Source organism: Rhineura floridana, chromosome 1 (assembly GCF_030035675.1).
Source record: "Rhineura floridana isolate rRhiFlo1 chromosome 1, rRhiFlo1.hap2, whole genome shotgun sequence".
NCBI lineage: Eukaryota > Metazoa > Chordata > Lepidosauria > Squamata > Rhineuridae > Rhineura > Rhineura floridana.
In genome coordinates, this window is record NC_084480.1 from 51,933,571 (window position 1) to 51,951,229 (window position 17,659).

At 40.3% G+C, this 17,659-nt stretch overlaps 1 protein-coding gene across 10 annotated transcripts in view; it reads right to left on the minus strand.

Moving 5' to 3' along the window:
- Nucleotides 1-17,659, minus strand: part of SSBP2 (single stranded DNA binding protein 2) — a 258,532-nt gene that overhangs the window by 162,961 nt on the left and 77,912 nt on the right. For 9 of the 10 annotated variants that reach the window (XM_061621824.1, XM_061621832.1, XM_061621791.1 and 6 more), the window contains exon 2: nucleotides 2,184-2,256. The exons of the other annotated variant lie outside the window; for it this stretch is intronic. In XM_061621824.1, coding sequence (XP_061477808.1) covers nucleotides 2,184-2,256 — 73 coding nt within the window. The remainder of the gene's footprint in view (nucleotides 1-2,183; nucleotides 2,257-17,659) is intronic. 10 annotated transcript variants of the gene reach the window in all.

Sequence of the window (17,659 nt, forward strand, 5' to 3'; positions counted from 1 at the left end):
TACAATTTTCCAACCAAAAAATGTACATACAGAAATATGTATATATAACTTGTATTATATTATAGAAAATTCCATACAAAAAAAATATATTAAGAGAAGTGACACAAAACACTTAAAAAAAATCCACACAAAATTGTTAAATTGCCAACTGATAAGGAAACGGAACAAACTGAACAAGACTGGAAAAATGAGAAACCCAAACAGGTAAGATTTTTTCATCCCTAGCAGGGAGTGAGGTCACCGCATTTTAAACAACATTTTTTTAAAAAGGTCATCAAGAGGAAAAAGAAAATAGTCACCAAATTAAATGGACCACCCCATCCCAATAAGATAATGCATATACACAGATATTAATGCTAGCAACTTGTGTTATTCATGAATTTTATAAACAGATGTAGAGGTACTATGTTTCAATGTTCTTACCAGTGAGGGCTGGAAAAGCAACCAAAGGTTTAGGTTTACTACATGTATACAGTAAAACCTCATTATACTGTGGGGGGCAGGGGACAAAGGATGCACCTACATTATAGGGCTTCTGTGTTATAATGAAAACTGCACCAAATGGCACTTACCATGGTTTTTTAAAAATAAAACAGAAAATAGGATTGGGGCAAAAGCAAAAGATGCAACCAAAACAAACAAAAATACTAACTGGGAGCAGAAAGAGGGAACAGGGAAAAGATATAGGGCAGTGGAGGAAAAGAGAGAAAGAAGCTTGAAAAAGGCAAATTGCCACCACTGCGGCTCAGGCAAAACCACCACCACTGCGGCTGAGGGATAGAACAGGAAGGGAAGAACCAAGAAGAGTAATGTTGAGGGAAGAATACATTAACAAATTAAACTCCACAAACAATAACAAAAGGGCTTGCAAACTAACCAAAACTGAGAAGACTTGAGTGATAGACCCCTAGGAAAAAGCCACCTGGAAGGAGAAAGGATGGGAAATGGGGTTTGGGGAGAGAATGTCAGGAGAAAAATTAAAAGAACACTGTCCGGGGGGGGGGGTGGCTCAAAAACACCCAGGAAAGCAAACAGAAGGACTCACCATGGAAAGGAACACTGAGGATGAAGAACAAGGTAGAACAAACAGAAAAGATAAAGTAAAACATGGGGCTGATATAACAGTGAGTAAGAAATCTTCCCCAGTTGCATTTCCCTTCTGGCTCACCCTTAAGGGTTAAAGCCAGCATGTAAAGTACTTGTTCCTAGACAGGCACTAAAGTGAAGGAAGTTGTTAGGAAGGATGGGAGTCTACAGCATTTTTAAATCTTGTGAGTTAAAAGATGGGTAAACTGCAATATTGTATATTTTACTTGGGGGGCATGGTCATAACTGTGACATATCCAACTCTGGGGTACATTGAGAACACGCTATATTCAAGGTTCTACTCTATATTGCTTCCCACTACAGAAAGTCCTGAAGCAATTTACAAAGCTGCAAAGTTTGTGTTACTGAGGGCACAGCAAGGAGTACAAAAAAAATCTTACCTAGCTTTTAATGTGGTTACACAAGGCTTGAATTATTTATTTATTTGATTTATATCCCACCCTTCCTCCCAGTAGGAGCCCTGGGTGGCAAACAAAAGCACTAAAAACATTCTAAAACATCATAAAAACAGACTTCAAATTAAAACGAAACATCCTTAAAAACATATTAAAACAAAACATCCTGAAAAACATTAAAAAAAAAAAGCAGCTTTAAAAACATCTTTTTAAAAATGCATTAAAAAGCAATTCCAACACAGAAGCAGACTGGAATAAGGTCTCTACTTAAAAGGCTTGTTGAAAGAGGAATTGAATTATTATTATTATTATTATTATTACAGACTTAATTTAAGTAAACACTTCCCTGGTAGCATGTGGCAAGTAAAGCTTACTTCCAGAAAATGAAGAATGGGCCCAGTACCAAGAAAAGAAAACCCAGGCAAGCACCAATGCACATCTGCTGTTTTCCAGTTGAAGAAAAACAATGTGATTGCTGCATGCATGTGTTCTATCCTCCTACCCCATGATAGTTGTCCTTAAATTGTAAAGAGACTGGTTAGAGTCAAGCTCATACCAGTGGAGCAAATGGCAACTGATAACATCCTGAATTGTCATTCACAAGGCAGGCCTAAATTCTTTTCATCATGTGAAACTGGCTGTCTAGTATTTTAGAGGACATAAAAATGATAGAAAACGTACCTCTGATAAAAATGTCTGCGCAGATTTTTGTGCTCCTACATGGAGCAGATATTCATATACATACAGTGCTAACCTGAAAGAAAGAAAGAAAGAAGAAAGAAAGAAAGACCATTCACTATTGAAAGAAAACTCTAAATAGCCAAATCATGCTCAACTTTTTAGACTGGATGATGCATTAAATTGGAGAAAGAAATGCACTAAAAGCAATCAGTTTTGCTTCATCTACATTTCCACTTTCCCCCCAACTATATATATGAGCAACATCACATCCAAGTTAAAAATGCTACTATACAAAAAATGGAGTCTGTCAATATTTTATTATCTTGGACATATGCCCAGTTAGCTCATAACAGTTCAGCTACTATTAATCTATATTTATCCGCACAAGTTATGCTTACAGTAAACAATGCAACATATCTATAATTATACAAGTACTGAACATTGCTAAACAAAGACCCTAAACATAAAATCTGCTGAGTTTTTAACACTTTTCACTCCATTTTTCAGTTTGTAACACAAACTATCCAGATCTACCCAAACCTAACTAGCCCTTGCATAGGTTGTGATAAGGCAAATTCTTAAGTAATGGTGACACTAGAAAGAAATGGGAAGGGGAGAGAGCAAAGATGGGACAAAATATAGTGTGATCAGAGTTTTTTCACATAGTAGAACCAACCCCCAAAAGAAAATCCTTACTGTTTTACCTCCTACCTACCTGAAGCTCTGTCAGCATACAAAGTAATGAGTCAGCTGATCTGGCTCAATGACTCAGAACAAAACAAGTGTTATGAGCACAAGCCAGTAAGAGCCTCAGACTCCCTTGCAACAGGAGATTAAAAGCTTTCACTCCTAGTTTGTTCTAAATCCTATGTTGCAGTTTCGATTTCATCAGAAATTGGAAAAGTGTGGCCTCAGTCAGTTAAGCCAAAATATCTAACCAAGATCCTGGCAAGGCTTGCAAGGCTTTTTAACTACAAGACCACTGTGGGAAATAGGACGCTGAACTAGACTGGCCTGTGGTCTAATTCACCTCAGATTTTCTTATGTTCAACCCAGTTTCCCCAAGTTCAGACTGCAGCTTAACACATATCCCCTCACACACATAAAAGGGAGGGGTGAAACACATGAGTCTAAGGCTCTTACTTGTAATAACAAACCATGGTCTACTGTTACACCTGAACCAGGCCAGTATATAGGCAACTTAGCACGCTGTTCATTAATCCTATGCAAGTTCATTCAGAAGTCAATTCCATTCATTTCAGAAGATTTTTTTTAAAAAAATTAGTGCTAAAGTTACACATACTCAATGCAACATAATTATTTTGACAATTTTGTGCAATTAACAAATAGGAAAAATAAGAAGTATGGTATAAGGTATGTAATTATGTGCTAACAAGGGAATAATCATAATCATAAATATCTTTAAATCGAGTTAAGTAAAATGGAATTAATAAAAGAAACTGCAGCTGATTAGATTACTCCCAATAAAGTTTATTGTTGAACTCCAGTCTGTACCTTATCATTTAGTCCATATCCCATATTCTTATACACCACTCATTGATAGAAGACAGATTAATCTTCTTCCATTTGTAACTAGTTGTTATAGAGACCACTGTTAATAAATGCATTACCATTTCTATATATCATCTGGTAGATATGTCAGAAAAAATTATGTCTAAGTAGTTAAATTTTAGGTATGCAGTCTTAATCAAAATACTAAGTATTTTGTTTTCTGGTTTAAATTATAATATGTAGGTACTTGTTAAAGAATGTCCTTCTATCTGAATAGTAAAGGTAGGCCTTCTTGATCTATCTACAGACTTCCAGAATTAGGTGGTGCATGTGAATAGGTTGAACCATCCATTTATTTCCCCCTTGCAGGATTCATCTTGCTTTAACAGCTGCCCAGGAGTAATTCAACAAGTGAAGAACTTTCCAGTATGAAAATACAGTAATGCTACACTCATTATTATGCTAACTATGGAAGAGGCATGAAGACCCTAATAGAAAAAAAGTTGACAACTCTTATGTGTGGTTCTTCCATTTCTATAAAAAATGGACAAGAAGTTCCAAGTCAACATGGTGAAAGAGAATGTTATGCCACGCAGGAGTTGGGTATTTACAACCGAGACACTATGGGAACAGCAACATTAAATACTGAAAAACTATCTGTATTAGTTCTAGTTCACAAAGATTCACTGGATAAACACTAAAAGGTCAACTGATTGAAGAGAGTGTACTCCATCAGCACAGCATAAAAAGGAATGAAACTGGAGAGGCATTTTGTGTTTCAACAGTCTACTCTCAGGGGTGGGGAACTTCAGGCTTGGGGGCCAAATGTCACCCTCCAAGCTCCTCTATCTGGACTCTCCCCAGAAAACACCTCTTCTCCAGGATACACCCCTCACTGACCCACATGGGAGTATGGTCTTCAGGCTGAACATGTTCTATGCCCTGCATACAGGAAAGTACAACACAAAGACTCAGATTAGCTCTTCCCTTAATGCAGATATGTGCCTTCAGGTGGTCCAGGTGGAGCACTAGCTGAGGGCTGAGGGCTCAGCAGCACAGAAAGGCCTCTCGCTAACGCCAGCAGGATGTGATCCATTGCTTGTTGCCAACCCAATCCTATTCCAATGGAATAGAAGGCCATTCCATCCTGTGTTTTGTCCCCCCTCCCGCTAGTTTATCTTTTTATCCAGTTCACAAGGGTACAGGAAACATTGAGAGGTTAATACCATAGAGGTGAAAAGCTGAGCCTGGAGGGTGTCCTCAAGTTAGCCACTTTCTGACTCACTGCCAATGTTGAGAAGATTGTCTGGGCTAATTGCCTCCTAATCACTATAGCATTTACCCCTCAAATACCCTCCAGCAGAAGGACGGAAGAGTGGCGGTGGCAGCAGTTTCAACTCCAAAACAGGTTAGATCATGGAGGAGCAAAGGACAAAGAGGAGACTTCCCTGAATGGCACGCTGTGCTGTGGGGCACGCAGCAGGGGCTCAGTAACAGCAATGGGGGGCTTTGGAATGGAGGGCTGGCATTCCTTCTTGTTGTCCCTTCTGTCTGATTCCTCTGTCACCCCAGTCTTTCTGTTCAGGTTTTTATTTTAAATGGGTGAGGCCAAATGGGAGGAGGAGGGGGGTTAAGGAGGAAAGCAAGAGGGAAAGGGAGCCACTGATAGCCTTTACCCGAGAGCCCAAAAAAACATGGAGCCAGCCCTGCATACCATAACTTGTCACGGAATGAAGTAACTAACTCTGAAATGTAGCCTGAGTACAAGGTGCAGACAGGTAACATACATTATAGGGCTAAAATGGAATTTAAAAGACCACAGAGATTATGGGCAGAGTTCTACTTGCCTATTATTGCTGCTTTCTAGGCAGTTACCAAGAGATACAAGATAATACCAACAGTTTTGGCATTTTTTGAACATTAAGTGTCACAAGGTAAAGCAAAACAAGGATTCTTGCTGGATGCAGTGCTAAACAACTAAAGGATAGTAGCCAAATAAAAGATACCCCAAATATTTTTTCTATTAAAAACCATCAGGGAGGAAAAAAACTAAAAGCAAAAAGTCTTCCTGCTTATTAATTAGTTAATTAATCAATTAATCAATCAATCAATTAATTAATTAATTAGATTTTTATACCGCCCGACTAGCATAGCTCTCTGGGCGGTGTACAGCAAAAATACAAATACATACAATAAAACCCCATCATAATAAAACAAGAACACATATGAAAAACAATGAAAATCTAAAATCAGTTATAACAAGTTTAAAACTAAATTAAGATTAAAAATTAGATTAAAATGCCTTAGAAAAGAGGAAGGTTTTAACTTGGCGCCGAAAAGATAGCAAAGTCGGCGCCAAGTACACCTTATCGGGGAGACTATTCCACAGTTCAGGGGCCACCACCAAGAAGGCCCTAGTTCTTGTTACCACCCTCCGAGCCTCTCTCTGAGTCGGAACTCGGAGGAGGGCCTTCGATGTGGAGCGTAGTGTACGAGCAGGTTCGTATCAGGAGAGGCGTTCCAGCAGGTATTGTGGTCCCGCACCGTGTAAGGCTTTATAAGTCAAAACCAACACTTTGAATCTGGCCCAGAAGCATATTGGCAGCCAGTGCAAGCGAGCCAGAACAGGTGTTATGTGTTCGGACTGCTTGGTCTTCGTTATCAGTCTTGCCGCTGCGTTTTGCACGAGCTGCAGCTTCCGAACTGTCTTCAAAGGTAGCCCTACGTAGAGCGCATTGCAGTAATCCAACCGCGAGGTTACCAGAGCATGTACCACTGATGTTAGGTCTTCCCTGCTCAGATAGGGTCGTAGCTGGGCTACCAATCGAAGTTGGTAGAACGCATTCCGTCAAAACAACCACAGCAGTCAAAACAACCACAGCAAAAAGGTACTACAGGAAAGGAAGGCAGATTTCTGGTCAAGGAAAAGTTAAGAAGCACCTCATCTCCTGTCAAAAAAGTTCCAAAAGGTTCATCTAAAAGATGTTTCCAGTATCTAATTTTATCAGTTTTTTAAAGTTTATTTTATATTGTTTTATTTAAACCTCAGAGGTTTTGATGAGTAAGTGGTAGAGAAATCCTGTTAAATAAATAAATAAATAAATACTGTGGCCTGCTAGAGTTAATAGATTTAAAAATACTAATATATGACATTGTTGAATATACACAAAAGCAACTTTATGTCTAGGAATAAAAGAGGGTTAAAAAAATCTAGATTTGCATATAGACTTGCAAAGCAACAAATATGAATTATGCTATGAAATGTTGTAACTAACAAGTCCACCAACTGATAGCAAAGCACTTCAAGGCAACTATCATGGTATTTGCATATTAAGCATTTGCTGTAGGAGTTCTTTTCATAAACTAACATTTTCTTAAGTCAAGTGTGAAAGGCATGGTCTTCCAGCCATCCATCTTTCAATTCTTTTCTGGAAATTTATGAAACAATAGACTTGCTTCCTGGTAATATGAGAGCGGCTGGTTGATGTAATTATTCAAACTAGTTTTTCTGGCTATACAACTACTAGAATCTTGCTAAGTTGGTGCATTTCTTCTTGCCTCCTTCAGCTTTTAATGTTCTCGCAAAATACAGACAGATGTTCCTGCAGTTTTTAAGAGGAATACAACTTGAGTGATTCAGGACTGTTATTCAATACCTAAAAATACTACAATACAAATACTTTTTCAAGGACTGATTTACTGAATAAGAGATGCTAATCAGGCAAATATTCAGTAAGGACCATTAACTGAAAGCCAGGAAGGGCAACATACAGACCTAAGGCTGTAAATTCAAAAAGGGATATGGGATGCCGATGAATCCAGAAAACGGACTGATGAAGAATATTGTAATGTGGTCAAGCCAATCCTGAGAAGGGCACCAAAAAGCTTCAAACACTAACAAAGAATAAAGCACTTTATCTAATAGTGCCACAAATTAAAATTGACCAGAACACAACATCATTAAATAAGGGGAAAAGAAATACTGAAGAGGCTCTCTATTTCTAGAAAACAATCCCCAAAGTCCTGAAAATTGCACTCTGCCTTCTTTGGCGAATGATCATGAAGATATGTGCATTATTCCAAAGAGTTAGGATTACCACTGCTAAAGCACACTTGTATACACACCACATCTCTTGGCCCAGTACCAATTTGTCCATTTTGTTATGTTGCCACTTTCCTGAGCGGTGAGAAGGTTTCTACGGGGTGAGAGCACTTCAGGGTTAGGCTTCCTTTGAAAGGAGAGATCACTGGGGACTCTATTGGGGACTTGTGCCACTTCAATATTTGGGTTTATTTATAACTATGAAAATAAGACAAGCATAGATGGAGGCAAACATTTTAAGCACATCTACAAGCAGCAAATCCACTGCTGCACATCAGATCTCCAGATACATATCAGCACCTCATTATGCCTTTCAGCTTTAAATTCATTTTCATTCTGTCTCAAAGTGCAGTTTCTCTTTTGCTCCTTTGCACATATAAGCATATCTCTAGCTTGCCCCCTCCTTTCATATGGAGGGACACAGCTGAGTCACTTTAACCAAAGTGGTTCTCACCTTCCAGAGCTGTTTTCAGCCATTTCCTAATAATCCTATGTCATTTACCTGCTACTTCCCCAACAACAAAAAAAGATACGATTGGATACTTTCCAGGATGACTTGTACAGTACAGGCTGACAAATCAGAAGTGTCAGTTGCCTGTTCTCCATACTTTGTAGATGCACAAGTGAGAAAGTAACCTATTCCCTTTTAGCTCGTATGCGTCATCTTCTCCCTCTTCTATTCACTCAGACATTTCAGCATTTCAGCTAGGAGAGTGTAGTTTTAACATGCCTACATGACACTGGGAGGGGTGAGCAAGAAGAGAAAGCACATGACGTGAAAAATAAATAAAAAGATACCTACTTCCATCAGCAGGCTGTAAAGACTAGCAGGAGAGGAGTGGCCTACATTTATCCAGAGCCAGTAGTCACCACCGGCTGCAACACAAAACGGTTTCCCCCTTTTCTGAGTGATCAAGCCAACAACATGGACACCCTGATCAAAGGGCATTGTTATGAGTATGGGGTTGGAAAGGATGATCCCTGTGGGTCCCCTTTCCAGCCTCTGATTTGGAATCCTGTGCCTTGGAGCTGGTTCTGCTGGGCAGATTAATTTCTTTTGTTAAGCTAATAGCGTGGCCAGGTAGTTAATGGGACTATTAGGTGCCCAGCATCTGGTGAATGAGCCAGAAAGATCCTTTTGTCATTGAAACTCTTCAGGAGAGCCTTCCCCCCTCCTGGCGGCTAGCAGAGGTTTGTGCTTTGATTGTTTTTAGAAGTGTCTAGAGAATGCCTGGGAACTGGAGGCAGGCAGAGAGGCTGGCTCTCTGCATCATGCCTATAGGATGCCTCCTGTAATACTGATGGTAAAGCTGGATATCAGACTGCTGATGCCTTGAACCCCTCCATCCTAAGCTCAGGTTGGAATGTGTGTAAATAAATAAACCATATCTCATAAAGACACCACAGTCTCCTCTGACCTTCTTCCCAAGGGAAACCAAACCTGGATGAGCTCAGGGACCCCGGAAATCTCACTGCTCAGAGATTGGGGAGGCGTGCAACAGTATCAAGTACCTTGGGACTACAAGTACTTTACTTTTGAAGAGTAAACTACTTAAAAACAGCAGAGTTGCCAGTCTCTTCTGGGCAATTGTTACAAAGCAGCTTCCCACTTTGGGGTACTTTTTGCTTTTTAACAAACATTCCTTTCCCATTAAAGAATAAACTTCTGTCTCAATAACTGTGACATATGTTCACTAGGGGCTCAGGAACTGGCAGTCTTCCAGTTGCCAACTACTCCCCTAAAAATTATCAGAAAAACTAAAAGGAGGGATGATAATACACTGTGTGAAGATCATAGATCACTGATGTTACTAACTTATCCCCCCTTTGTCTATCCCATCTAGGAAATAGATTAAAGCTAGGGTGGACAATCCTTTTGATTTTGAGGGATAAATGCAGTGGTGAGCAGTGGGTTAATGGACACCAAGTCGTTCGCCCATACTCTCCCTCCCCCACATATATACACTTTAACCTCCCCTCCCATATGCAGACAAGATCACTGCAGCAATCTTGGCTGGATGGAAGCATTGGTGGGAGAGATTAAAATCTCTCCCCAGCACTCCCGGTGTCCCAAAGATTACCATTCCCTTATTTACTCTGTGTGCACTTTTAATTCTTACTTTACACTTGTGACAATAGTTTAGAGGATTGTGTTAGATTGATCTGTGATGGCTAGATATTATTGGTTGATTATATTGCTTGGTGGCAGGTCACATTTAAGCTATAGCTGTTTTAATAGAATTTTCTATAGGCTGTGTCCCTTTCTGTGGAACTCCATTCCCTGCCTCACCCTGCCACCTTATGACTGATTCTGGCTGGTGGATCCAAGGGAGCTAATTAAAAAAATAAGTCTGAAGTCGGCTTCCCCCAATCTATACCCAGTGAAAGAATTGGCATGACACACATAATACCAAAAAAGGAATCCCATTTAAAGCTTAAGCTGTGCCTATATATGTGGGAAGTGTCTGAAGCATGAGCATTTTAGTTAAGGGAAGACGACCAAGTCAAAAACAGTCAAAAATTGAAGGACTCCAGCATTGCAGCAAGTAGCCCGATACTTTAGAAGGCCATAGGGCTTGAGAGAAAGGCATCATAATCAAGAAAAAGAGAAAACTAAACTGAGATTGGCCTCTGGTAACAACACAATTTAGGCTTCTAGAACTTGGCATTATGTTTCTTGTTCCAAAAACAGAAATCAACATTACACAACTATGAACATAGCTGACTGAGTTCACACTTGAGCTCAGTTACAGAAATGCATGAGAAAGCATTGTTGTACAAGAGAATTGAATGGTGACAGAGAAAAAAAACTAATAAATTAGGCAGTTAGAGAGATGCCAACACCCAAAAATGAAAAGAAAATGTAATAACTCTTAAAAAATAATTCAGGTTGGCAAGGAACAGTGGGGATGGGGAGCAGACAAATGTAAAGACAGCCATATGCTCTGCCATAGGTGACAATGATCACACAATTAAGTTTGAGGAGTCTTATCATTTCAGGTAAGAAATATTGGCTTAAGAACTAATTCTTGGGCTCCTGCATGACAAAAGAGGAGCAAGTTGAATATTGTAGCAATTAACATCTTCAAAGAAAACCACTGATTTATAAGATGTTTTGTTCTTTTATGTGAGTATCTCCATTCAAGTAAAAAACTAAATAACTTGACCAACAGGGAAGTTGCTTTCTCTAGGAGAAACTCAGGAAGAAGTGATTACATTCTACACAAATAGGTTTGCTCATTCAAATTTATAAATAGCAAGCTGAAGAATCATAAGAAACTTAACTCCAAGCCACCAACATAGTTTACAAGAAAAAGTAGAGCAACAGTGCAGGAAATTGTAAGTGAAAGAACAACTCAGGTCATACTAACTGTATGATAATGAGTGAAGACATGAGGAAGAGCTTAACACCAAAGAACTCTCAAGGTACGTCCACTAGCTCTCTGACTACATACTGGGATTGGTCAGGCCATTGTTCTGTTCCCAACAAAAATGGAGACTTGCATATAATAAAACAAGATCTCCATTTCTCAGTCAGGGTCAGGATAACATCCTGAACAACTGGAACTTACACAAGTTGTCCCATGGCAGGATCTTTAGGGACTAACCTCCGATCCCAACAAATGGCTATATTCTTAGAAACCAGGTATCAACTTTATAGTACCCAGTGATATGAACTATATATATGGGAGCAGCCCTACATATCCAGGCCACGAAGCAACTGCCCTAACTTAATAGCCCATCATTTCCTCCAGCACCTGCTCCCCATAAGCTTTCTATGCCTCCATTATAGCTGCCACAATCTACCTCTCCAGAGTTGAGGCAAACTCATTCCTAAGAATTTCTGATGGAATAAAACAAGGTAATAATTAGTGACAAGGAAAAGACTTTCACAATTTACTATTTTGCTGCTTTGTTTTTACTGGTGTATTGCTCTTATTGTTGTAAGCTGCCTTGAGAAAATTAGTATTGCAAGGTGATACAGAAATTCACTAAACAAATATTTGTTAAGACACGTGTCTGTTGGGAACCTGAGTGTGTGAATCTACCACCCACGTGTCCCATTAAACACACCTCCTTGAGAGGAGGGGGATCTTTTGCTAGGGATAAAACAAGTGCTTTGCCCTGAAATGTGCCTAAATAGTATGTGTATAACCAAAAAAATGCAGGTCCAAACCAGACTAAAGCAAAGCTATCTTTTATTGAGAGAAAAGAGAAGAAATGCATGACAAAATTATTGGGTGCGTGACAGCATTAATCATTAATATCCTAACCCATTCATAACTTTAAACTAAAGAGATCCAAGGTCCCTGTTGCTATAGGAAATGACAGGTAATAGAGATTACATATCCTAGGCCCAGGAGTGGGCAGTGGAATACAGCTGAAGTGATGTGAAGGCTCTCTGACCAAAAAGCAGGAAGGAATCTCTTTGCCTCAAGGTTTGCACCAACACACAGACACCCTTCCTGGTCTGTGGCCTGCAGTCCTGTGCTGCATTCCTTGAGAGCGTAGTTACACATGTTGGAGCTCAGATCACCCCCTTATATCTCAAGCCCTGCTCTTAAATACCCTTTCCCTCTTACAAACCAACATGAAAAGGAGAGGTAGGGGTATGAGTGTATTTCTTGATGACACTCAGGAAAACTAAGACTGCTTTCTAATGCTGCCTTTGAACGATGGGATTGTTCTGCTGGGAATAAGGGAAATCTGCCAAAAAATAAGATAACATTTAATTCAGGGTCTTCACGCTCCTCCGAAAGTGCCAAAAGATGGTCCTTGCTTCTTGTTCTCATTTCACAGTACTTAGGAAGGCACAACGAGCCAGAAAACAGGCGGTGTGGGGTGGGAAATGTAGTCCAGAATACTCCAGGGCCTTGCCACCCCTTCGACTCCAAATGAACCAAAGTGGGGGTTAGCCCGAGTACTCATAACATATTTGAGGACTCTCTTGTCAATGGTATGTCAGACCTTTTTCTGACGGTGTTTCAAATTCAGATAGAAAAATACAGTAAAAACATTGAGCTATTTTTATTTCTTACATTTTTATACTACCTTTTCTGCAAGATGCTCAGGATGAAATACACAGAAGTTCTTCCCTTGCTCAATGTATTTGAAACATTGGTTGACTAAGACAAAAACTAAAAACATTACATGCCACATGAAAATAAATCTACCTCAAAATAAAGATTATTCTGATGTGATTAATTCTGTATGCCTATATCCAGTTACCTGGGAGTATGCCCCATTAATGTCAATTGTACCTAATTCTGAGAAGGATGGTATACAACTGCACTGTGAATCAGTCTATCAAGATAATAAACAATTATACTAATTTTCTCATACTATGTCCAAATTTTATCAGACGAGGATTTAGACTATAACATTGACGGAAGACTTTGGGAATTTCAGTACACTTACCGGTAGATCCTTATAATTAAAACAAAGAGGGGGCTCACTCCACTATTAAGGAAAGCATTAGCAGAGACTTAAGTGTAAGAGCTTTGAAGGATTGTATTGGTAAACCCTCCAAAAAAAGGAGAGCAGAAGACTGCTGTGGACTCAATCAAAATTGCTATATCAGTTGCTCGTGAAGACTTATACAGGCTTAAAGAGAAGGAAGGGAGCAGGACCAAAAAAAATGCTTTAAACGTCTATGAGGAAAATGCACCTGAAAAGTAAGAAATATCACTGGGTTCCGTAAGTCCCCAATATGATATCCACCAGCACAAGTAGTGGAAGAACATATAGCCCATTCCATTTTCACTTTAACCAAAATAAGGTAACATATTCCCTCCAATAACATCCCCCCTCAAAAAAAACAAGACTAAGGCAGTATTAGGAACAAAATTCATGCCAGTGCTACTGCTAGAAAACTGTCCAGGTTGCCTTAAGGAAAATTCACCCACTGCACAGCTTTGAGAATTGTGGTAAGCATCACACAGAAATTTGGTCCATGAACTGTCCAAGCTGATTATGGAATGCAAACTATTTTTTCCTCTGAAAGCAGCTCTCTAAAGTAAATAGCTATTTACATGGTGAGATGTTAGAGGTTTGAAGAATTTTCTGGCCTCCTCTTCCTATTTTAAATCAGTATAATTTCTTACACTGGGATTAATCCCTGTGTAGAAGACAATGTGCATTCTATAGCATATAAAGCAGACAAAACCTATAAGCAGCTTGTACGAAAGTGATTATTTCCAATATATTCAGGCATAATGACTCAGGGTGAGTAATAATAAGCAGCCCCCGCAATAAAACCAACATAATAGGATAAGCAAAACACTATGTCCAAAGTGTGTTTAAAATATTATTTATTATTATTAGAATTAGAATTTATTACCTGCCCTTCACCCAGAGGTCCAGGGCGGGTTACAACAATTTAAAAATACATAATTAAAACAGTTAAAAACAACCTCACAGAAAATAGGGTGGGTCCTAAAAATATACATCTCAGGTGTCAAAGGCCAGGGTAAAGAGGTGCATCTTCAGCATTTGCTGAAAGTTGTACAATGAAGATGCCAAATGCAAGCTTCCAAGGGTGGCAGAATTACCAGAAGGTCCCCTCTACTGATCTCTGCTGATCTCAACACCCAAGAAGGTCTGTAGAGAAAGAGGCAGTCTTTCAGATAAGAACATAAGAAGAGCCTGCTGGATCAGGCCAGTGGCCCATCTAGTCCAGCATCCTGTTCTCACAGTGGCCAACCAGGTGCCTGGGGGAAGCCCGCAAGCAGGACCCGAGTACAAGAACTCTCTCCCCTCCTGAGGCTTCCAGCAACTGGTTTTCAGAAGCATGCTGCCTCTGACTAGGCTGGCAGAGCACAGCCATCACGGCTAGTAGCCATTGATAGCCCTGTCCTCCATGAATTTGTCTAATCTTCTTTTAAAGCCATCCAAGCTGGTGGCCATTACTGCATCTTGTGGGAGCAAATTCCATAGTTTAACTATGCGCTGAGTAAAGAAGTACTTCCTTTTGTCTGTCCTGAATCTTCCAACATTCAGCTTCTTTGAATGTCCACGAGTTCTAGTATTATGAGAGAGGGAGAAGAACTTTTCTCTATCCACTTTCTCAATGCCATGCATAATTTTATACACTTCTATCATGTCTCCTCTGACCCGCCTTTCCTCTAAACTAAAAAGCCCCAAATGCTGCAACCTTTCCTCGTAAGGGAGTCGCTCCATCCCCTTGATCATTCTGGTTGCCCTCTTCTGAACCTTTTCCAACTCTATAATATCCTTCTTGAGATGAGGCGACCAGAACTGTACACAGTATTCCAAATGCGGCCGCACCATAGATTTATACAACGGCATTATGATATCGGCTGTTTTATTTTCAATACCTTTCCTAATTATCGCTAGCATGGAATTTGCCTTTTTCACAGCTGCCGCACACTGGGTCGACATTTTCATCATGCTGTCCACTACAACCCCAAGGTCTCTCTCCTGGTCGGTCACCGCCAGTTCAGACCCCATGAGCGTATATGTGAAATTAAGATTTTTTGCTCCAATATGCATAATTTTACACTTGTTTATATTGAATTGCATTTGCCATTTTTCTGCCCATTCACTCACTTTGGAGAGGTCTTTTTGGAGCTCTTCGCAATCCCTTTTTGTTTTAACAACCCTGAACAATTTAGTGTCGTCAGCAAACTTGGCCACTTCACTGCTCACTCCTAATTCTAGGTCATTAATGAACAAGTTGAAAAGTACAGGTCCCAATACCGATCCTTGAGGGACTCCACTTTCTACAGCCCTCCATTGGGAGAACTGTCCATTTATTCCTACTCTCTGCTTTCTGCTTCTTAACCAATTCCTTATCCACAAGAGGACCTCTCCTCTTATTCCATGACTGCTAAGTTCATTCAGAAGCCTTTGGTGAGGTACCTTGTCAAACGCTTTTTGAAAGTCTAAGTACACTATGTCCACTGGATCACCTCTATCTATATGCTTGTTGACACTCTCAAAGAATTCTAATAGGTTACTGAGACAGGACTTTCCCTTGCAGAAGCCATGCTGGCTCTGCTTCAGCAAGGCTTGTTCTTCTATGTGCTTAGTTAATCTAGCTTTAATAATACTTTCTACCAGTTTTCCAGGGACAGAAGTTAAGCTAACTGGCCTGTAATTTCCGGGATCCCCTCTGGATCCCTTTTTGAAGATTGGTGTTACATTTGCCACTTTCCAGTCCTCAGGCACGGAGGAGGACCCAAGGGACAAGTTACATATTTTAGTTAGCAGATCAGCAATTTCACCTTTGAGTTCTTTGAGAACTCTCGGGTGGATGCCATCCGGGCCCGGTGATTTGTCAGTTTTTATATTGTCCATTAAGCTTAGAACTTCCTCTCTTGTTACCACTATTTGTCTCAGTTCCTCAGAATCCCTTCCTGCAAATGTTAGTTCAGGTTCAGGGATCTGCCCTATATCTTCCACTGTGAAGACAGATGCAAAGAATTCATTTAGCTTCTCTGCAATCTCCTTATCGTTCTTTAGTACACCTTTGACTCCCTTATCATCCAAGGGTCCAATCGCCTCCCTAGATGGTCTCCTGCTTTGAATGTATTTATAGAATTTTTTGTTGTTGGTTTTTATGTTCTTAGCAATGTGCTCCTCAAATTCTTTTTTAGCATCCCTTATTGTCTTCTTGCATTTCTTTTGCCAGAGTTTGTGTTCTTTTTTATTTTCTTCATTCGGACAAGACTTCCATTTTTTGAAGGAAGACTTTTTGCCTCTAAGAGCTTCCTTGACTTTGCTCGTTAACCGTGCTGGCATCTTCTTGGCCCTGGCGGTACCTTTTCTGATCTGCGGTATGCACTCCAGTTGAGCTTCTAATATAGTGTTTTTAAACAACTTCCAAGCATTTTCGAGTGATGTGACCCTCTGGACTTTGTTTTTCAGCTTTCTTTTTACCAATCCCCTCATTTTTGTGAAGTTTCCTCTTTTGAAGTCAAATGTGACCGTGTTGGATTTTCTTGGCAATTGGCCAGTTACATGTATGTTTAATTTAATAGCACTGTGGTCACTGCTCCCAATCGGTTCAACAACACTTACATCTCGCACCAGGTCCCGGTCCCCACTGAGGATTAAGTCCAGGGTTGCCGTCCCTCAGGTCGGTTCCATGACCAACTGGTCTAGGGAATAGTCATTTAGAATATCTAGAAACTTTGCTTCTTTGTCATGACTGGAACACATATGCAGCCAGTCTATGTCCGGGTAATTGAAGTCACCCATTACTACCACATTTCCTAGTTTGGATGCTTCCTCAATTTCATATCTCATCTCAAGGTCTCCCTGAGCATTTTGATCAGGGGGACGATAGATCGTTCCCAGTATTAAGTCCCTCCTGGGGCATGGTATCACCACCCACAACGATTCTGTGGAGGAGTCTGCCTCTTTTGGGGTTTCGAGCTTGCTGGATTCAATGCCTTCTTTCACGTATAGAGCGACTCCGCCACCAATACGTCCTTCCCTGTCCTTCCGATATAGTTTATATCCAGGGATAACCGTATCCCACTGGTTTTCTCCATTCCACCAGGTCTCCGTTATGCTCACTATATCAATGCTCTCCTCTAAGACCAAGCACTCCAGTTCTCCCATCTTGGTTCGCAGGCTCCTAGCATTAGTGTACAGGCACTTGTAAGCAGTGTCTCTCTTCAAGTGTCTTTGGCACTTGTGGTTAGGCCCGTGGTAATTTTGCTCTTCTGAATTTATATCCTGTGCCCCTGCTCTCACAATGCCTACTTCTAGGCCTACCCCTTTAAAAATTTCATCATTTCTTTGGTTTTTATCCCGGGGGGAGGTTTATTCCGAACCGGACCTTTCTCAGCTCCTGTCGGGTTTCCCCCCTCAGTCAGTTTAAAAGCTGCTCTGC